The 22,779-nt window shown below is 45.4% G+C and overlaps 1 protein-coding gene and 1 long non-coding RNA gene across 2 annotated transcripts in view; one reads left to right on the top strand and one right to left on the bottom strand.

Moving 5' to 3' along the window:
• LOC134425381 (uncharacterized) overlaps positions 1–16,895 on the bottom strand; it is a 39,801-nt gene extending 22,906 nt beyond the window's left edge. The window contains exons 1-2 of the long non-coding RNA XR_010029664.1: positions 16,636–16,895; positions 15,380–15,447 (exon numbers count right to left, since the gene is read on the bottom strand). This is a non-coding gene — a long non-coding RNA (uncharacterized LOC134425381). The remainder of the gene's footprint in view (positions 1–15,379; positions 15,448–16,635) is intronic.
• A 184-nt stretch (positions 16,896–17,079) lies between these two features.
• Positions 17,080–22,356, top strand: PARP16 (poly(ADP-ribose) polymerase family member 16). The gene is made up of 6 exons (XM_063169968.1): positions 17,080–17,271; positions 18,167–18,304; positions 19,085–19,291; positions 20,361–20,532; positions 20,881–21,022; positions 21,644–22,356. The coding sequence occupies exons 1-6, from the start codon at positions 17,080–17,082 to the stop codon at positions 21,786–21,788; spliced, it is 996 nt and encodes a 331-aa protein (XP_063026038.1). The 3' UTR covers positions 21,789–22,356.
• Positions 22,357–22,779: the final 423 nt, after the last annotated feature.

The raw sequence follows: 22,779 nt of genomic DNA, 5'->3' as shown, positions 1-22,779 counted from the left end.
GCACCTCCCTCTCAACTTCTTTTGAGAGACACACTTCCTTAAGACACAAAATCTTCAGACACACTTAAAAAACCCACCCAATACATTTTGCCTTGCCCAGTGCTAATAAAGCCTTCTGCATTGCATGGGGCTTTTTAATAGAGAAAAGCAACTTTTCCTAATTCTTCTGCAGAACGAGGGTAGTTTTCACAGCCAAATTTCAGAGCAGCCTTGCAGTTCTTTGACTACCCTTGCTACACCAGTCTGATGCATTTCCACAGCGCAGGGCAGCCCACTGAGCCCTCACAGCAAAGCCTTTGGCACTTCCATGAGGCAGCTCTCTGCCAGGAGAGAAAACCCATTAGAGCTCCCAAGAGCAGATACACGTTGGAAGCCGGCAACGTCATTAAATGAATATTCATAAATTATTTTGCTACATAAACAATATTAATATCACACCTTCCACCTTCAAAAGCCTATTGCAGGCAGGGACTCATTAAGACTCCAGCAAAGACCACTTGCAGACTTTCAGTTACATGGAAACTCAGAGACTTTATTAAACATGAGCAATATATTTATTTTAATAGAGTACAAAGCCTGGATTTGGCCACCCTAAAACACCACTCAGAGCACCGAATCTCCGAACAAGCCGATCAAACAAGGCTAATGTGTGCAATATATCTTGGGTGAGTAATATACAGCCACATTTCCTGCTCCATTTACCCAGTTTTAACTACACCTGACCTACTCTTATCCTAATAGAAAACGGCTGCTCTTCTCATTGCCCATCCTCCACACATGTTTTTCTGATAATGACCAAAACTAAATCACTTCCCTTTCTCCTAAGTGCTGGGCACCAGCTGTCTTGTGACATTTAACTACAACAAGTCCTTTTGCAGGACCTCCAGGTTAGTTCCTGGGGCCCTGGACCTCCGTTGCTGTGTCCTGTCTCCTGTCTCCATCCGGGCATCGGAAATGAGGCATTAGGTGAAGTGCTGGGTCCTGCACTGGGTTAAAACAACCCCATGTGACATGACAGCTTGGGAAGAATGGCTGAAATGCTGCCTGATGGGAAAGGAGCTGGGGGTGCTGGCTGACAGCAAACATGAGCCAGAGTGTGTCCAGCGGGCAAGAAGGCCAATGGCACCTGGCCCATATCAGCAATAATGTGGCCAGCAGGACCAAGGCAGTGACTGTGCCCCTGTACTGGGCACTGCTGAGGCACCTCTGATCCTGGGGTCAGTTCTGGGGCCCTCACTCAAGACAGACAGTGAGGAGTGTGTCCAGAGCAGGGAACGGAGCTGGGGAAGGGCCTGGGAAGGGCTGAGGGAGCTGGAGGGGCTTAGTCTGGAGAAAAGGAGGCTCAGTTGTCCTCAGTGATCTTAATGATCTCTTCCAACCTAAGTGATTCCATGATATGATCCCAGCCCCATAGGATTTCCCTATTTTGCCACACCAAGGAGGCATGTGAAGGAAAACCCGGGAGCTCTCTCAGCTCCTACTGTCACTCTCTTTGTGAGCCAAGGTCTCCCTGCAGCAGCGAGGATGCTGCTTGTCAGCAAGCACAATGCATCAGTTCATGCCTGGGTGAGAGGTTCCCCCAAACCTGTGAGCATCCCCTGAGAGAGCAGGTTCAGCTTTGGAAAGGAGAAAAATCTGTTTCCAGCAGTGGTTTTGCCCCCCATGGAGCTTAGCTGAGAGTGATCCATCGAGGTGGATTTAAAGCTTCCTGAGCAGCATGTTTAAATGGCCAATTTGACCAGAAAATGTGCTTGATTCACAAGCGCTGGCTATGTTTCTCCAGTGCTGAGAAATCACAGCCATATTTCATTATTGTTACTAATTGCTATAAAGTATTATGGGGAGGCGATGGCACAGGCAGAAAGAAATATAAACCCTTTGCAGTCTATTGAGCCCAGAGAACATTTCCCAAGCTTGCTTAGGGGTGCAGAAATCGGTGCTCGGTGCAAATAAATGAGCAAAAGCATTTTCCGAAGGAATTAGCGCATGGCACGAGCAAATTGCAGCAATTGTGTCTCTTCTTTCTAAGCACTGAATTGCCTCTATAATTCCCCATCATTTAGTTGCATAAATCTTGCACAAATAAACCAGCAATTTGCATATGCACAGAAAAGAAATTATAGAAACACAAGGAAAGATGTTATATTTTTCCTTCATAAGCTGGAAATAAATATGCATTGCTTACTGCCTAAGCTGTGTTTGGCCCAGCTCAGAAATAAAAATTTAGGAAACCCTTTAATTTCAATAATAAACACGTATCAGAGGATGAAAAAAATATAATTTGCGGCATATGGAAGCCACAAGTTTCTGGGTTGTTGCATCATGAAGTGCGACGGCAGAGCCATGTATGCCTGCAGAGGATGCAGCATGATCACAGATCAGAGAATCCTAGAATGGTTTGGGTTGGGAGGGACCTAAAGATCAGCTGGTTCCAACCACCTGCCATGGGCAGAGACATCGCCCACCAGACCAGGCTGCTCTACACCATGGGTCACACCAATGTCTTCAAGACAGTGGCCAAGGGATGCTCACCAGAGCTGACAGAAGAGCAATGCAGAGGGGTGAATGCAGCTGCCTCTGGTGCAGCTCAGTCAAGCACCTACTGAAATAAATGCAGAGGCTCTTGGGGAAGCAAACATCTCTTGAAGATGACACTTCCTTTATGCATCATCTTGATTTTCAGTCACAAAATGCTTATATTTGTTGCGACTTCTATGGAGAACTCTGAGGTTTCACTACCACAGAAACCTCAGGGTCAAGGCCAGAAGCAGTTAAATTATATCTCTAAATTATTGAGCCATATCACACCATCTGGCTTTAGACCCACTCGGACCAAGGCACCAGTGTAGGAGCAGCTCTGTTTGTCATGCTGGTGGAGGCTGCCCAGGGGAGCAAAATAGCTGTTTCCGATTAACTCCCCGTGTGACTGATCTCATTCTGGAATAAGAGGGTGTTATTCCAAAACACCATAATCCTCTTCCAAATGACTTAATCACGTTTGGAATAATGTGCTTTCCTTCCAAAACATTCATATAGGAAAAAAATCAGGGGTGAAAAAAATCAATCAGAAACAGCCCTTTGTAATAACACCTTGTGCAGAAGAGTTCTCAGTGGGGACATGTGATACCGTGCTGGTTTACAAAGATTTAATAAATCACCATTTGCAGTAATTCCTGCAGGCTGGGAGAGCAGCATGACTGAGAGGCACACAGCATCTCCTCTTCCTCACTCCAAAGCTACAGAACTCCAAAATGATCCCACTATGCACTGGTGCCTCAGGCATTCACCCATGTGTCTTGTGCTCCCTATGGACCATTTATGGCTGGAGCATTGCTGCAAACGCAGTGCTTGGGGATGGTCAGTCAGGCCAAGTTGGAAAGTAAAAGTAGGTGGGAACAACCAGACTGTGTCCCAGGAGAAGGTGCCATGAACATCCACGGGCTCTCTGTCTCTCTGTCTCTCCCTGCTCTGCATCTCCCACACCACTGGGGCAGGAGGGCCCTTGTGTCAAGAAAGAGAAAGAAGCAGTGACTTAGATGAAAGCATGAGCTCTCACATCTTTCATCCATTAACTAATCATTCCTCCTGCACAGCACATGTGCCAATTCATCATAGGTGATCAATACCTTCCTTGAGGCCCCAGGATGATGAACGTCTCTGCTGATATTCAAATGACCTTGAGAGAACAGGGGCAGCTCCCTCAGGCACAGGTCAAAGAGCCAAGACTGAAGCATCACGTAAGATGACACATGGTCCCAAAATCTCTAAGACACAGAGAAATGTTTTTGGCTAAAAAGCTTCTCTAGAACCACGAAGGAAAATTTTAAGCCATGCAGACGCTGGAAGATGATGCTGGATCAAGCAGACCTGGATTTTGTGTGCCAGGCCAGAGCAGAAGGCCGTGACAGCTGCCTTCAGAAGTGCAATGTGGTTCCTATCCTGTGCTCTTGCTCTGGGCTTATGGTCAATTCACAGCGTCTCTGTGTAGAATTAAGATGGAGTCACAAGCTGGGACCTCCATTCTTCACAGAGACCAAGAGTTGATGTACTCCTGTGTGGCTCCTTTCTCAGGTGCAGTCCTTTGCTCAATCCCTAAGGCCATTACCTGTGTCAGGGTAAAGACCAAATCTCCCTCTCCAAATCACTGTTCACCTCACCAACTCAGCAGATCCCAGGAGTTGACACCCTCCTGTGTGAAGAACTACTGTCTTCAGCTACAGCTTTCCCCTCTGCCCATATCCAGCCATGCCAGCAGGAAAATAAACTCCAGTCCCACTCCATGTACACTGCAAACTAGGGCTGCCCACGGACTACATACAACATGTAGGGTTTATTTTTCTCAGCAGAGGAGAAGAAAGATAACCATAGATAACTAAAGCAGCTTCTCACCTTCACAAACCTGAAAAGCAATCCCTTAAGACCGTTGTTTGTCCTGCAGAGCTCCATGTTTTGCCCCAAAAATAATTGAAAGAAATGCTGAGAACTGGCAAAGCTCCTACAGTAATTGTTTGCGTGATTTAGGTTAAAAATAATTGCTGTCCAGGCTTATCTGCCTGACATAAGTAATTAGATCACAGAGTACTTATAAGCTGCCATTTCCTATGAGCATATTTTAACATGGCCTTTATCGTTTGACCTTTATATCTGCAGAGGCTTCATCCGCTCCCTGCTGCTGTGATGGATTTATTTTTGAAGATTGGGCTCAGGCTTGCCAGTCCTCGGGCGAGGATGCAGCACAGGAGACAGATTACAGCCCCAGCAGCTTCTGCAGGGAGGAGGAGAGAGCCTCTCTTTATGTGGAGATGTGCCAGACCCAGACCCTGCTGCAGCTCCACCAGAATTAATCTCCACAGTTAAATTTATTGTTTGCACCAAGAGAAAGGGAACAAGAGAAAGAGCACTACAAAGGGTTGGGCAGCGTAGAACTGGGGGAACATGGAAACACACCACTGAAAGGGAATGGTTCTTATCATATGAGATATATTCATATATCTCATATATTAATGCTTTCCAAAAAAAAAAAATTCATAGATTTTCCCCTCAGAAATGGAGAAGTGTGGTGATCTCCTCTTGTACATCCCAAAAGCAGGAGTGTGCTTCCTGGCTCACAGGTGAAGCAGCTCCCTGACTCTCAAAGCTCAGAGAAGGCCAAAAGCAAAGTGCTAAGAAGAAAAGAACCCAAGAGAATAGATCACTGTCATTACTTTCAGTCACAAAGACAGCTACAGGGAGACATTGATCCTATGCACAACAAAACCTACAGATATAGAGGAGGACTTGAGTCCTCCACAGCTGAACAGCTCTGAATAAATTTTAAAAAACCAAACAAATCTAACACAACATCAACTACTTTCTTTCCATTTTTATAAAGTCCAGACTTGGGTAGGTTCTCTCTTCCCATCAGCATCCCTTGAGAAGCAACTTGACTTTGCTGGAGATGTCAGACTTGTAAAGTAAGAGATTTCATTTTAACACCTCACCCAATTTTTTAATGAAATATAATTTCCTTTTAAAAGATAATTGCAAACTTCCCTCACAACTGGTGGATATGGTTTTCTTTTATTGTCCAAACTTCCTTAATGACATAAAGACCCTAAATTTGAGGGGATTCAATATTTGCAGAGCCTTTTAATATCTTAATGGATGGCATCTCGCTCCTGTCTTCACGCAGATAACATGAGACACTGAGATCAGAGTTATTTTGGGAGAACACACGAAGAGGTTGCCTTCCTTAGGGGACCAGGCTGAAAACCCTGGAAGCTGCCAGTCAGGCACTCTTCCTGCTGAGTTTCAAATTATGAAGCAGGACAGTAACACTGAGCCTCACCTCCATCTGGCAATGGTGGGAGCTCTCCTACAACACTATCCACATTCGCTAGCACTCCACACCTTTGGAGTAGGTGGAAAAGCCAATGGGAGAGTTCATCCCTTGCCACTTGGTAGGACATGACATGGATTGAAAAGTTGCTCTACCACCCATTCAACCAGTGCTCCCTTCCCACCACATCTCGAGCAAGCCCCCAGTCCATTTGCTGTGGTTTTCTGCTGATGGCGTGAGGTGGATTTGAGCAGCTGAGAAGGACCATCAGTCCCATATAAAAGCCAGAGCTGTTTTAGACCTGCTTTCAGAAGTGGTACAGATGGAAACAGCTGCTGCAAACCAGTTTCCCATCAGGTAGGCAAAGCCAAAGGTCTCTTCCACATTCCACAGAAGTTTGTCTCATCTGTGAGTTTGTCTGTTTTAAGGGGAGGCAGAATATCTCTTAATAGGATTTCAGGACTGGTTTATCTATCAAGGACAAAATCCCACAATGAGACGACATCACTGAGAGATTATCCTGTGTTCTCTGAAGGAGAGAGCACAAGATTATCCTGAAATGAGGCTTGTTTCTGTTGAGGTAATGAGAGATAATTAGTAACCCCCTTTGCATAGCTGGGTGACCCAGAGAGCACTCCCAAAGTAGAAAAGCAGCAGCATTTCCAAAGGGAAGAAATCCAAGGTCTGGCATGGACTCAATCTGAAAGAAAAACTTCTGGAAAGGATCAGGGCAAGGCCATGAATTTATGAAGTAGTTGTTCGGCTGACTCTAATTTTTAAAGCATTATTATCCTTTTAGCAGGGCTGTCGGGTAGATGGAAGCCAGAGCCAGTGTGATGAAGAGCAGCTGAGTAGCGATTTGCAGCAATTCCTCCTGCCTTCCACACTTTTTTCTGCAGAGCAGCAAGCCAAATTGCTTGTAACCAGCTTACTGCAGCCTGAAATGCTGCAAAAAGGGAAATTTCTGGGCTGGTGGTGTAAGGAATGAAGAGGGAGAATGAAAAAGGAAGAGAAACACCAGTGGCAGGTCCTGAGATCGACTGGCATTCCAAAGCCCCAAGCCAGACAGGTGTTGGAAACATTTACTTTGAGGTCTTGAAGATTTTTTCCAGACTGACCCAAACAGGGCAAACCAGAGTAATTTCTGCAGATTTAAAAGCATTTTGTGTGCCCTTGCAGCAAATCCTCATCTTGCTCACAGCTGTATCATCTGCATTTCTCCAACAAAAGCATCCCTGTTGGATGCAGCACCCCTCTAACCTTCCAGGTGCTCAAAAGCCACCGTTTAAGTAATGCAATCAAAACAATCCAGCTAAAAGCCTTTCTTCTGGCCTAGACTGACATGAACTGTTCCTAATAAAGCTAAAGCTCAGTGGGACAACTAATGGGTGCTTATTAGTACAGGCAATGGACTATTCATTCACCCATATAGAGAAACTAATGGGGATTGATGGCCAAAATACAGGATCAGGATTTACCTCTATATAAACAGCTAATAGGCTGATGATCTGATTAATCTTAGGTATCAATGGGGAAAGTTCATACCTGGTTACTAAAGAGATAAACAAAATATGTGAAAAATAGCATCATTGGGTCCCTGGGAAGGTGTCATATTATTGCTGGTATTAGGTGAGATTCCAGAGACGTCCACCTTTCCAAACAGCACGGGTTTGGGAGCAAGTTAGAAGATGGTGTAACCCAGACAATGCAAGAAAGCAGCTGGAAAAACCTCTGAATGAACCTTCACACTCAGAAAGAGTAGGCTTAGATTAGATGTTAGAAAGAAATTTTACCCTGTGAGGGTGGGAAGGCACCAGCCCAGAGAAGCTGTGGATGCCCCATCCCTGGAAGTGTTTAAGGCCAAGCTGGAGGGAGCTCTGAGCAATCTGTTCTAGAGGAAAGTGTCCCTGCCCATGGCAGGGGAGTTGGAATTAGGTGATCATTAAAGTCCCCTCCAGCCCAAACCATTCTTTGGTCCTCTTTATTTTTAAACCACCTTGGATACAATCCTACCTTTTCCTGATTAATCTCCTCCCTTCAGCAAACACTTCCCAAGATTTTTCTAAAACCCAAGATTTTTATACCTTTGCCCTAGAGCTGGTGGAGGAATGGTGTGATTTGCTGAGCTGAGGGAAGGGCATGGTCACCTCTGGGGCTTCTAAGTCACTCTTCCCTGCAGCAAAGCATTCCCTGATTTCCATCCTCCCATTTCCTTCCCTTTGAAAGGCCTCTGACCGGATCACAGATGGCAATTCCTGTGTGACAGATCCTAATGTCATTATTGATGACAAACCAGATGTCCAAGGAGACATAATGCTCCTTTTAATCCAGAATTCATTAAGAGCCTCACCTTTGTAGTTTAGGGTGAGTGCAAAGGTATCTTCATTGGAAGGGGTGGGGGCCACACATTTTTTTAACTCGTGCCTCAGTTTTCCTTTGCACAGCATGGCTGGAAGTGACTAAACCAGACACCAAAGGCATCCTGTTCTCAATAACAGCATCATTAAAATGCTACAAAAATCTCTCTTGAACTTTACAAGGGCCTGGGAAGGGACATGCTGGATGTGACAGAGTGTGTTATGAACCTCAAGCCATTACAACATGCTGCTCCTGCTCCTTGCTGCATTTTAGGTAAAATAATTCTTAGTCAGAAAGAAAGAATTCCTAGTTTGGATTATGGAGCAATCCAAACACCTAATGTATCAGTTTGTTTCCTGCCAAATAGGAAACAGCAAAATATTATATATTTTTCCATAGATTAAGTATTGTATAACAGTCCTGCTATAAACCACTGGATTAAAGGGAATGACACGGGACCAGCATAAGCAGGAGATGCAGTGTGGACCACAGGTAGTTAGCAGCAGGTAAAACACCACAGGTGACTTGTTCCCACTTACATTTTAAAACAAGAGCTCTTGTGCTCGTTATCTCTCTTGGAGACAGGGGAAAAAATCCCAACAGCCTTTGTGGCAGTGAAGACAAAGCTCTGCTCAGTAGGAGATGTTCTATACAGCATAATGTATGCCGGGAGCAATCCCGGTGCTTTATGGGCCCGCTTAGTGTGAAGTGCAAAACAGGCTTGGGGCTGAGGCTGCATTATTCATGGGGGACCTTAAATATTTCAGTGTGAGGCTGAGGTAGGGAACAATGTAACAATAGTGTATTGTCCCCTTTCTTCCCCTAAAATCATTGTTTGTGTTAAAGAAGGCAAGCAGGGAATCTTTCCCTTTCAGTCTAATGCCATGCACTGACACATCCCAGGGAAAAGCAGGGTAGCAGTGAGGCAAACCCCACAGTCCCTCCAAGGGAGGGGGAATTGTCCTGTTGTCTCCTAGCTCCCAAGGAAATATCAGTTCTGTCTTTAGAAAAGGAACAACTCAGTGCTGGACATATATTTTTGGAGATGATTCACCAGTTCTGTGCGTGAAGGGACACATCAGCAGGTGGGTGTGCAGACAAAGAAAGTTTCTGGCAGGTTTTCCCCTTCGAAGCAGCAGAATTATTTCCACACCACTCTCCTGTGTATGACTTGCTTGATCAGAAGCAATGGCTGTTTTTTAGCAGGGCAGTGGGAATAACCCGAAATGGCAATGTCTGGGGTAATGCGGTCAGAGCAGGGGAGGGCAGAGGCAGGTGAGGAGGCAGAGCTGCCTCTGCGCAGATCCGCTGCTGCCATCAGCCGGCAGCTGCAATCCAGCACAGGGCCCCTGCCCGGGACAGGAGCTAAGGCAGACACAGCACACACCTCTCATACCAAGCCCCTCCTTGGCTGTTTTCACGGAGAAGAGGCATCCTTAGGCTCAAAAAAGAGCAACGCAGCAGATGGGATGCTCAGCACAGGGGAAAGCTGGACCTCTCCAGGCAAAATTTGCCTTTAAATGCTGCTTTATCCTCTCCAAAGCCACGGAGGTGAGAGTCACAGGAGCTTAAGGACAAGCCTCGCTGTGTCCCAGGCTGGGTATTTTGGAACTCTGCAGAAGTCGGATCATGCTGGCAGCTCCTCATGGCAGCACAAATTCACCAGTGCTGAATTTGGACCAGAGCTTCAGGGTCCAGTTCTCTTGCAGACAGCCCGGGTCTTGCTACTAATCCCTATAGATCTAGTCTCTTGTTGGAGCAGAGTGAGCTTTGGCCAAACTTCAGATAACCAGTTATTTCAGATAACATGATTCTGGCCAGCGCTACATGAGATTCCAGACCTTTCTCACTTCTGTTTCCCTTCCTGCAAAGATAAATCTTGGCAGCTGTCTCTCGCACGAGATAAAACAGAACCAGCTCCCCACATCTGACACAGCTGAAGTGCAATAAAATCCCTGTTTCTGCTCCTTTTGGAACCATCAGAAAGAAATTTGAGTGACTTCCCCGACAGTGAGAAATCCTAGTATTTCAGTTTTGATGTTTAAACTCATCCATATTCCTTCTCAGCTTAGATCAAGGTTCACAGCCAGAAATTCACATTCCATAGCCACAAAACCTTACACTAGTCCACTTTGTTTATTTGTGACCTGTTACATGTGCTGTGCTATCTACGTGGAGTAATTTGCATCCTGTTCCTTCCAAAACAAAGCTGCACAACTCTTCCTTTGAAACCAGCCCTCCAACGGTGGGGAGACAATATTTCTGAGGAAACAGCCCTTTATTTGCAAGGAGATGTTGCTGCCTCCAGGACAACTGCTGCACATGGACAGGTCTCTTACTACAAGGCTGATATGACCACTTTGCAGACTTCCCTTTTGTTTAGATTAACTGATAATTACCAGGCACAGCTGTTGGGTTTTTTGGTTTTTTTTTAAGGAGATAGAGAACACAGAGATTGGTGTTGAAGACTGGGCACAACCTGCACACAAACCATGCCAGAGCACTCAGCTTTCTCCAGCAAGAACATTCCTGAGAGCCAAATCTGGATGGAACCCTTGCACTCCCCTGGGTATTCCCATATCATTTATCTCCTTAGCAAAGCTGCAAAGCTCTCATGTGGGATGTGGGGAAGAGGCAACAGGTCTCCCCTTTGCTGCAGGGGTGTCCCTGCAGACCCACACAACCCCTGTGCCATTACAATGGTGCAGCACAGACACTGGGGGTGCTGCCAGCCCAGCTCCTGCCTGAACTGACCCACAGCCCCACTCCTGACCTGGCTTGGATTGGAGTGCATGACCTAGAGGTGAACTGCTCTATATCCCACATCCAGTCTCCCACTGAGTTTATTTTCTGGTGTGGCAGATCAAAGACTGCTGTAAGGAGAAAATCTATCAAAGGCTCAGCACCCCAACATAGATCCAGCTCGCTTTTATGTTTAGTTTCAACAAGCATACTCCTTCCTATTGTTCAGCAATTGCTTTAAAATGGACAATTATCAGATTTCCCTATGAATGGGAAAAGTCAGGCAATCATAAATCTTAAAACATGCTACTATCTGCAAACTGCATGTCACACATTATGGAAAAACCAATCTGTGGAGGAAAGCTATTACCGAGTGACCATGTTTGGGCTCAGCAGCTGGTTTTAATTTCAGCAGAGGATCCCCTCTGCTTCCCAGCATCCAGCAGCACTGCTCTCCCCACTGCTTCCCCGTAAGCACTGCAAAACTACAGTGTTGGCCTCACACTACAGCAATTCAGTGCAGCAATCAGCAAGGAGAACTTCTGCATCTTAGACAACTGCCAGCCCCTCACTGCATCCACCTTGGTTTTCATCCCATCCAAGAATGGATTGGGTTGGAAAGGACCTTAAATATCATCAACACTTTCCAATAGACCAGGTTGCATCCAGAGTGTTTGGAAGAAGTGAAAAGTTCTTTTACTTCCCCTATACAATGATCTACACAAGGCTGAACCTGGTGACACACTGCCTTTCATGTCCTGGTACCTCTCATATGGCACAGAGAGCAAAAGAATGGACCAAAAGATACAGGAGCAGAGTGTCATTCAGGAATTCCTAGGTGGCATTCTGGCTCTCTCCATCAAAAAGCATTGGAATCTAAAGCAGCCATGAGGACAAATCTTTGTTCTGCTACAGTTTACAAGTGGCTTTGGATAAATACCTTAACCACCCTCAGTTCCCATTCCCTGTGCTAACTGGGATACTCATGCCCAGATTGCTGGGATGTCTCATGAATTATCTGATATTTGGGAAGCTCTTAAATCCATGTAACTCACATGTAACAATGAAATGTGATCCTGCTTTTAGATCAGAACAACAATAATTCAGAACTGAGCACATTTTGTTTTGATTTTCCTAAGACTGAATTCACTGAGACAAGTGACAAAGAAATATGATTCACCATATTCATGACTACTTCCAAAATGGTTTACTTTAATCTGAGCAATTGGAAAAACGTTAAAGGCAAAACTGCTTTACCCAGCTGACTTTAAAAGGTTGTTTCATTCCACATTTCTGTTTTCAATAAACATCCCAGGATAAAAACATCCCCTGCAGCAGATCTATGCAAAGGACAAAAAGGCGTTAAATCCAAAGTGGGGGCGGGTGGAAGAGATAAATAGTTTACTGCTATTATCTTTACCATATGTTCTATTCCAAGTGGATACACATAAACAGCATGCAATCTTCAAGCTCAGCTTTAGACTCTTTGAAGTGACCTGACCATACTACTGATTTATTTCAAACTAACCTTTCTCTTTGAACCTTAGGTCAAGGTTAATTCCATAATAAAACATACCTTATACAGCTGGCTGTTCCAGTGGTGCTAGCAAGGAACGAGGCCCTCAGTCATAAGCATTTGTTTCACTGAGTGTGGTATTGTATTTCTATTTTCCCTTCCCTGTATTAATTTCCTTCACAGACCCTAGTTAAGGGGAAAAAAAAACCTCTTTTCCGGTCCATGAGATCAATTTTAAACACACTGGAATTAAATGAAGACATTTAAGCCACATTTCTTTGCTGAAATGCATCCGCCAACACCAGAAACTATTTTTATTACAGTCTATGTTTAATAATCAGATCTTCAATTTCATAAGAAGCCACACAGCCACGTTATTCAAACTCCTGCACTGGCAACGACCCTTTCAGTATCTTTTACGAAACCATCTCTGCACTGAATCACAGCAAATCACCAAGGATAGCTTTTCTATCTAGGAAAATAAAGTGAGAAAAAAGAAACACGTTTCAAGGGCCCTTCTCAAAAAAAACCAAAGGAGAGCTCCTTGCCAGTGCCCCAGCCAGTCTTGCCTGCCTGTAGGTATAGAAGCATGCCAAGCAGGGGTGCAAAGGTGTGGGAGAAAGCTTGGAATGTGGGATGCACTCACTAAGAAACGCTGAGGGGCACAACACATTGTTCAAGCATTGCTCATCAGGTTTTTTCCAGAGGACTGGAAAGATGCTTTTCAATTTCAATCTCCAGCCCATGGCACACACTCACAGCAGTTAATTAAAAAGCAGCAACACCGAAGCTAAACCAGCAGCTGTTCCACATTTCTCCCGACTCCAGAGCCTTGCCAACACGGTGCCTCTTGGAGCTATTGGGAGAGGGATGAGTAGAAACCTTTTTTTGGGTTCGGGGTTTCTGCAAGGCACAGGCTAGAAAATCTTATCTGCTGTAGCTAACCCTGAGGGGAACTGTGCTTCCCCTCCAAAGGAACAATGATGTTATCCAAGTTTATCCTCCCACATTTTGCAGGCCTGAGTCTACAGCAGTTGATGTTCAGGATCACCAACACACCAAGGCACACTTCCCCTAAAACAGCCCCAAAAGCTTTCAGCACTTCACCTCTGGCTTAGGAACAGCTCTGTAAAACAGGGTTTAGCCCCGTGTTCAATGAGTTTGAGCAGGCAGCACTCTCAGGCAGCATCAATACAGCAAACTTGTTATCTCATCAGTATCTGTCATTGGGAACGCAGCTGAGCCTGCCGTAATGGGAGCCCCATCCATTTGGAATCCCAAAGGTAGGCATCGGTTTTGGATCAATGCTCTCACAATCTCCATTAACTATTAAAGCACCAGTGACGTTTTAGATCTATTTTGGGTTCATTTTTTAAACAATAGCAAGGCCATAGAAGGTCTTTCACTGCATTTTGACTCTCTTAGAGTAATATAAAAAGGGGTGGCACAGGAAGCCCAGCATCCCCAGAACTGATGTGGTTCCAAGGAAAACCTTTCCCCTCCAGCTCTCCATTCCCATTTCACCACAAGGTCTTTCTTTTCCAGCTTCTCCTCAGGGACTACTGCCTATTCCCACTCCTTAATCACATGCCAGGACACCCCACTTCCAACAGCAGGGCCCCAGCTGGCAGTGTCCTGCATGTCCTGCTCTTGACCCCATGCTCTGTCCCAAAACCACAGCCCTGGGCAAACTTGGAGGTAAAAGATACAGGATGCAGAAATTCCCAAACAAGAGACACACCTTTTGCTGTGTGGTGTGTCATTACTTGTCCCACAGATATCAAAAGCAATAGTCCCCCTGTTTCCTCTAACACAGTAATTGGTATCTTAAATGAGGGCACAGGAATTATTAATATCAGCTCAAAAGCTCAAAATAACAATGTAAAATTCCACCTAAATGCATAGAAAGAGACATCTCTACCATTTGCTAAACTTCTTCAACAGGCACCAAAAAATATTACATCTAATGATTTATTAGTGAATGAAATCAGCCAATTAGACAGCCAAGGACTGATTTTGAAAAAAAGGATCACACAGAACAATTTAATATCATGGGAGATAATAAACATGTCCTGAGCTGGATCACTGAATGATGTTGCTAACAGCCTGTCAGAGATATCAGATATTTAGAGCAGAATAAGGCACCACATCAGATAAAGTAAAATACATCCTCTCAAGGATATAGAAATATGGAAAGGAATCACTCCAGCTGCATTTCAAGTCTGGGTAATTTCCATAACTCCTGAGAAAAGGCTTTGTGTGGTGCTAGCTCTCTTCTTAGGGCACCCATCCATGCTGCTGGCATGTGGGAGACCCTCTGGAGCAAGCAAGTTGAAAAATAGCACAGATCTCACAGACTGAACAATGTTCTAAAGATAAAAACATGCACAGGTATCTACTAAATTGAGTAATGTAAACTGAAGGCACCTTTAAAGTAATTTTGTCTACATGCTGTCATTAAATATGTCAGACTCAAGCAAGTATTTGTGCTGCCCTAAAAATGATGGCTTAATATTACAGACTTTTTGATGCAGCTGCTATGGAAAGGTGCTTTTCTGGATAAACTAGTAAAAAGCAAGTAAACAAAGCTACAACTCAATTCAATTATATCTATTATTGTGAAATATCTTACAATTTAATGCAACAGTGCACAGGCTATGATCTATCTGGTTATATCCAAAATTTTGAAATTTCATAATTATTAAGTGTATTCAGAATTATTAAAAATTTCAAGTCATTCAAGTGGATGATTAAGAATGGGAATTCTGCACCTTGGGAATCAAGTTCCCTTTTTTTTTTTTTTTTTTGCTTTTTACCAGTTTCACCTTAGACAGGATATAACACAGCTGGTGTTCCTCTTAAAGAAGGCTGCCAATTGCAGCTCCAGCTAGATCTGGAAATCCAGCTACAAGATGAGAGCCCAGTAAAAGGTATGCACAACTGACCTTAGCATTTTTCTGAGCATCTGTGCATGCCTGCATCAGTTCCTTCGTGGATATGTGCAATATCCCTCCTGAATGAAGAAACCAAGAAAGGTGTTAGAAGACTTCAAATATTGTTATACATTTCCAAAATTTTACTCAAGATACCAATATCTGATATCTAACAGCATTTGGGCTGAGGAGGCTTCCAACTTGATGATGGGAATTTCTAAGACATTTTGGGACTGGAAGGAGGCTTCACAGCACTAACATCACACCAGCATTCCAGGGAGGAACACTGAGCCTCAATTTCAAGCAACATAGGGAATGAAACCTGATGAAGAGGTTCAATTAAAATGTGAATTCCTCTCCCTTAATCCTGCAATGCCAGTCTGCAGAGATGACTCAAACAAACCTGGATTCTTCCTTGAGACTACAAATTTGGATGACAAAGGGAATTGTTGAGGAGTAATGACATCAACATGTTTTTGACTTAAGTCTGTTAAAATTAGAGCTACATAAAACCAAATTTGACACAAAAAACAGTCTCCTTAGATAACCCTTCTAGTTAATCTGCTCTTTCACACGAATGCAATGCCCAAGATGGGAGTTTGTATCTGCCAGGCCCCAGCAGTTGAGGGCAGGGCCCTGGGACCCTCCCTGTGCTGTGCAGAGGACGGGGCACAAGCCACCTGACATGGCCACTGTGCAATTAACACCCCAGCACACTGTCAGCGTCCCCCCTCTGTCCCCTGCCATGGGCTCCTGATGTGCTTGCACTCTGGGTATAAAGAGCTGGGGTCCCCCTCCATGTCCTCTTTGCCCCATGGTCTTGGGGCCTGACTTGGTTTGTATCTGAGGTAAAGGTGACATTTCCCCTCCTGACCCATAAACCCTTCCAGTCTCTGAGAGGAACATGCAATTGCTCCCTTTACGCCCTCCAGGTCACTACCTGAGAAGATGCTGCTGTACCCTGTAGGCCTCTCGCAGTTTCCACCTGAAGCACCATTCTCCCATACCCCTCTCCCAAGTCTCTACCTGTGAGGGTGACCCCATTTTTCACTTGTACTCCTTTTCCCAATCTCTACCTGAGGGCAAGGTGCCATTCCTGTCCATACCCCTCTCCTGGTCATCCCCTGAGGGGAGGGTGCCATGGCCCACTCTACCCAACTCTTGATCAACACCTGAGGGGACGGCGCCATTTTCCCACGGCACCTCCCTCAGCCTCATCCTGAGGGGAAAGCACCATTCCCTCGACATACTTTTCTTCAGGTCATTACCTGAGGCAAAGGTGCCATTCCCTTTCGTACACTCTTCCGATTTCTGCCTGAGGAGAAGGCGCTATTCCCCACGAACCTTCTCCCGGCCTCCGCCTGAGGGGGAGATGCCACTGTGTCCCTGAACCCCACTCCCCGTCTCTGCCTGAGGGGGAGATGCCACTGTCCTCTGTAATAACCTCCGGTCTCTACCGGAGGGGAAGGCGCCATTCCCCCAGACCTCCGTCCCCTCTCCCCATCCCCACGTAACGGGGCACAACCGCCCGCCGCCCTGGCTCCCGGAGGCGCACCGACCGGCAGCTCCGGAGCGGCGCGGGGCGGGCGGAGGCGGCTGCGGGGCGGGGCGGCGGGGCCACGCCGCGGCCCCGGCGGCGGAAGGGGCGACGCCGGCGGGGCGGGCGCTGCCGCCTTGTCGGAGCGGCCGGTGCTCGGCAGCCCCCGCCGGGCATGTCAGCACCGGGCCCCGGCCCCGGCGAGGCGGCCCTGGGCGCCAGGGAGGCGGCGCGGCGGGACCCGCTGGCCGCCGACCTGCGGTGCAGCCTGTTCGCCGCCGCGCTGCAGAGCTACAAGCGCGATTCGGCGCTGAGGCCCTTCCCGGGCCGCTACGCCAGCGGCGACAGCAAGGACTTCGAGGGGCTGGTGAGTGCCTGGGGCCGGCCCGGGGAGGCTGCCCGAGGCGCCAGGGCACCTGCCCCGATGGGGAGCACAGGCTGCCCGCAGAGGTGAGGGCAGCGGCGCCGCAGGGTCACGGATCAATCAGGATGAAAGGTTTATCCAGTCAAGAAATCCAGGTTTAAAATAGTATTTGGGATTCTGACCGATAAACCCACACTGGGAAACGCCCAGATCCGGTGTGGACAGCACATGAAGTAACAAGCCATAGGTAACAGGTAGGGAGGCGACAGGACGAGAGGGAGCGGCCTCAAGCGGCTCAAGATTGAGGATTCTGGAACATTTCTACCCTGAAAGGGTGGCTGGGCATTAGCACAGACTGCCCAGGGAGGTGATGGAATCACCATCCCTGGAGGTGTTCAGAAAACACGTAGATGTGGCACTGGGGGTCATGGTTTAGTGGTGGGCTTGGCAAAGTTAGGCTAAGGGTTGGACTCAGTAATCTCAGATGTGTTTTCCAGCCTGAATGTTTCTAATATTATGTGAAGTGTGGTGAGAGCTTGCCAACGTTACATTCAAATTCATATTGAAGGATTTGCATGTTACATGACTTGAACACTCCCATGTCAGGTGTACTGCACATGCTGCTCTGTGATAGATTGTTTTCTCTCAGGAGTGCGTCTGATTGTTCCTGTACAAACCCTACAGACAGCGTTGGTAAATATCACTGTTTGTAACTTGCCTGCTATTTGCGTTCAGAGCAATTGACAAACTTCCCCACAAACTGGAAACAAATGTTTATATCTCAGAACAGAACCTGTTTTTCAGTTGGTTGGGGTGAAATATTGTTTCGTTTTCACTAGAGGTCCCTGTTTAATCGCAATGGCACTAAGGAGCCTGTGCTGAATGCCTCTGTTGTTAGCTTGCAGATACCAAGGCTCTACCAAGCCTCAAAGAGCTTCTGGAATCTGTTCCAAATACAGATACAAGGACCTGGGAGCTGTTTAGTTGGATTCTATCATCTAAAGTCTTCATGATACAAAGTACTAAGAAACAGGAGGTAAGTTTTGAATTCTGAAAATCTAAATTAGAATTTGGCTTTTGAGGCAAACTTGCTCTTCAGACACTATTTCCTCCTCCCAGAATTAAGTTGGTTATTGTGAGAGCTTGACAGCTGAACATAAATCCATTCTTCTCTGTATATAGAGAGGAATGCTTTGAAGTAAATTTTCAGGAACACTGGTTGGAAGAAAGAGTTACCAATGTCAGTAGTTGATGATGGACAGTGATTGTAGTTGATTACTGCAGCTAACATAACATGCACGTGCATGGTTTAGGCTGAGAGTCCAATTTGGGTGTCATGGAGCTGGGTCCTGCTTGTCACTGAGAAAGACAACTCTTGTCTTCTGCCCCAAAAAGGGAAAGGTTCAGAGCCACTCAGGCACTTCTGTAACAGGGATCAAAATAGTTGTAGAGATTAGCAGTAAGCTGAAAACAGCTTCTGTTTTTGTTTTTTTCCTCTTGCAAGATCAGCTGATGAATATATTGTCTTAATAGCCAAAGCAGAATTGTGATATTGTCCTTGCATAATAAATTAATTCATAATTACAATTCAGGTTTGGGGTTTTTTTCTGGAGACAAGATTAAGGATTTAACTTCAAAAGCAAGAAACTGGCAGGATTTTTACTAACTTACTCCTTCTGAATTGTGAGAGTGTTGAATTCTAACTCAGAAAAGCATAGTCAGAATCCATTAAACACTATGAAGGGACGGGAAACGGAATTTCCAGTGAGTAATCTAACCACATAAACCAACATTGATATTCCTTCCTGTTTTTAAGTACGAGAAGATCCAGGAACTCACAGGGATGTCTGGGGCTGCAGTTCCTGCTCCAGACTATCTCTTTGAGGTCATGTACTGTGATCAAATGAACACTAAGTTTGCTGAGACCAAGGGAGAGCGGGACCTTATCTACGCCTTCCACGGGAGCCGCCTGGAGAACTTCCATTCCATCCTGCACCACGGCTTGCACTGCCACTTGAACAGGGTGAGGCTCCTGCCATTGACACCATCTTCCCTTGCTCACTTGCAGCTGGGTATGCGTTTTAAAAATAGGCCCAGATTCCTTTTGGGGTATGAAATGTGCTGATGCTCTTGTTCTGCTGTGTTCATTTCAGTGTAGGCCTTCGCAGATGGCCGTGTTGGATTTTCTAGTGCAGCCTGAGGGTAAAAACTGGAAGTGGCATGAAACCCTTTTCACCAGTGTGACAAATTATGACTGTCCTTTGCTTCTTTATAAGGAAGTGTAATTCCTCTGAAAATCCTGTCCTGTCTGACAGCCTGCAGCTGGGAAGTGCCTGTCTGCAGAGACGGAGGATAGTGGAGATTTTCTGCCTGGCCTTGTATTCAGCAAAGTTTCAGGTGCTGCTTGCCAGTGGAGCCTTCTTAAAATGGTCTGGTTCAGGGAGACATCCCACAGGATTTGCACCTCTTCTGATTTCAGTGGAAGGGAAGTTGAGATTCCTGGCTTTTTGTGTCAGCTGTGAGGCAGCTTTGACACAGCACCTGCTTGACATTCCAGTCAACCTGGATTGTGTTTTTTCCCCACATTCTCAATGAGTAATGGTTTACTGGGTACAATGGACTTACTGGAGTAATAATTTTAGCCAGTGTGGCAAATTGAAAAGTTCTTTCCTCTTTTCTAGTAAACCATGGATTTAAATGAAGTGAAACCTTGTCTTGTTTGGGGAGTTTAGATTACTTGAATGATGACAGTCTCAATAAATCGATGAAATGCCTTTTAACAGCGGTGCAGTCATGTTGATGTAAAATACTTTTGCTGGCAAACTAACTCCAAATCCGGGAAAGCATGAATCTGTCCACACCAAGTGCTCTGCCAAGCAGCTAATTTGAGGGATGGGAGAGGGCAGCAGCCCCACCCCAAGGAAGTTGTGCCAGGACAAAAACAGTGCATGGACCAGGCCCAGCATGGGTCAGAAAGGCCTTTCGTAATTTACCTTCAGGAGCAGAACTGCCAGTCTGAAAGGAAAGAACACTTGTATGTTGTTTGAGGTTTGCAGCACATGATTTTAGAGTGGATTTCTGCTCTGTTTCAGACATCCCTGTTTGGTGAAGGCACCTATCTGACCAGTGACCTGAGCCTGGCTCTGCTGTACAGCCCTCACAGCCTCGGCTGGCAGCGAAGTGCACTGGGCTCTGTCCTCAGCTGTGTGGCTGTCTGTGAGATCATTGACCACCCAGATGTAAAGTGTCAGGTGAAAAAGAAAGGTGAGGCTAGCACTGTAATAACTGTGTAGCAGTTACATCTGTCCTTCATGTTGTTTTTCTTTCCCTGTTAATATCAGTGGCTCCTTGAGCACTGGATGGGAGATTTACCTCCTTGTCACCCTGGTCTGGGCCATAATGTCATCCATACCAAGGATGACTAGGAGTGGTATAGCCTCAAGCAAACTTCTCACTCTATTCTTGGATGCTGAGGGATTCAGGGGAATACCAAGACTAGATTTTTGGTTATCTCATTCCCATTCTTCTGGGGGGTGTGTATGGGGGTGTTGGTTGTTTACTTTTTTTACAGTTACTTGAAGTTCTGCAATTTTTTTTCTTTTCCCAATTCAGATTCAGAAGAAATAGACAGAAAAAGAGCAAGAGTGAAAAACAGCGAAGGGGGAGACGTACCACAGAAATACTTTGTTGTCACAAACAACCAGCTTTTACGAGTTAAATACTTGCTAGTGTATTCACAGAAGCAGCATAGGAGGTAAGAGTTCAGCTGTCTAGAGGGATGAGCTGCTACAACAGCCAGATAAACACATCTCATTGTTGAAAAACAACAGAAAACAACCAAGAAAGATATACTGCACTGCCAGAATTTGTTTGTAGCCTGTTTCCTATGGAAATAAGTCTTACACCATCATGTTGCCTCTGCCTTGCTCTTTGACATTCCCAGGCTCAGCTAAATTTGCTTTTTTTACCAGACCTGTAAGCACTTAGAGTCTTTGAGAGGTCTAATTATCTGTTTGTGGCAGGAATCCAAGAGTGAATGTCTGGTGAGTGCACCTCTTACAACTGCCTCAGTTTTAACTCTGCCCTTATCTATCCTAAGTGGCAGTGTTCACTCAGCTACTCAACACATGTCTACAGGCCAGGCAGCTACAGCTCCAGACCACAGGGAAAGGTGTGAACATGGGGAGAAAAGACAGGATTGTGCACAGAGACTTAAGGAAAAGGGATGTGGTGGAAATCAGACTGCCTTAGTTACAGAGATTGTGGAACAACTTTCTGTTTTTATAGGATTTGCTTAAAATAATGAAGCCTGAAATACTTTTTGCCAAGATATTTGTGCATCTCTGACAGAATTCATGCCCTTTTCCCCTTTCAGGCCTTCTAATGAATCTTCCTGGTTCTACACCCACCGTTTTGCTGTAATGATGATGCTGTACCTGCTGTTGCTGATAGCGATAGGGGCCAGCAACTCACCAACCTTCATCTACTACTGGCACAGAATGTTTGACTCAGAGAGATGAACCAGCCGAGATGATAAACTGTTCATTTCACCACGTGCCTTAACAATAGCTGATCTGCAGTGCACTGCCTGTCTTCCAGAGCTCTGGAAATAAAGGTGTCCACTTCTGTCACCAATATATTAATCCTCATGGCATCTCTGCAATTATTCTTATTTCTGTGTTCCTGGGATTCATGAGGATGCCTAGTACAGCTGAAAAGGATCACAGTGGTGCAGCTTAGCATGAGCCAATTGTTAAGGGTCCATGGAAAAAAGGTTATTTAAGATTAATGAAAACTAAGCATAGAAACACTCAGGTGTAACTTATTTTCTGTCAAGCTGAAGTATGTTTGCACAAGTTGGAAAGAAGGATTTTTCTGGATGTCAGGCAAAGCAACCTGTTTGGGAATCTTATCAGTGTGTTTTCAGAAACTGAATCTAGTGATGTTTGGCATGTATCAATGCAGATGGAATTACTTTTAAAATTTTAAAATTAACTTTGGCCAGGAATTTTTATATTTGAGCATAATGATTGTAAGGAAAAAAAAATCAGTAAGAAATAAAACAACCGCCAAATGGAAGAACTTAAACGGTTTCTAGTATGTTTTTTTCCCCTCTGTAGAACATTGTTGTGTTTTAATCCCAGCTGGCAGCTAAGCACAAATCCAAAACATAGTTACTGCACTGCTATGAGGAAAATTCATTGTATCCTGGACAAAACCAGCACAAACATCTACAAGGCTTGTGGTCTCAGCCGTGATCTATCTTATCCTAGCTTACTGTGCAGATTAGACAAACCCAGGGTTTTCAGCATCAATACTGAATAAGGATTGTTCTTACCAAACTGGGGATTTGTTAGAGAATACACCACGTGCAAGTTAGCAATGCAACATACACAGGGCAATGCTCTCTCCTCTCTCCCTCCTGTCAAGTCATTTGTGTTTGCTGTTTGTTGTGTTTGCAAAGCAACCTACAACTGCCTGAAACAGAAGAGGGAGCAAAGCACTGTCCTC

This window comes from Melospiza melodia, chromosome 15 (genome assembly GCF_035770615.1).
Source record: "Melospiza melodia melodia isolate bMelMel2 chromosome 15, bMelMel2.pri, whole genome shotgun sequence".
In the NCBI taxonomy this organism is placed as follows: domain Eukaryota; kingdom Metazoa; phylum Chordata; class Aves; order Passeriformes; family Passerellidae; genus Melospiza; species Melospiza melodia.
Note: the sequence above shows the minus strand (reverse complement) of the source record. Positions and strands in the feature narration are given on the sequence as shown.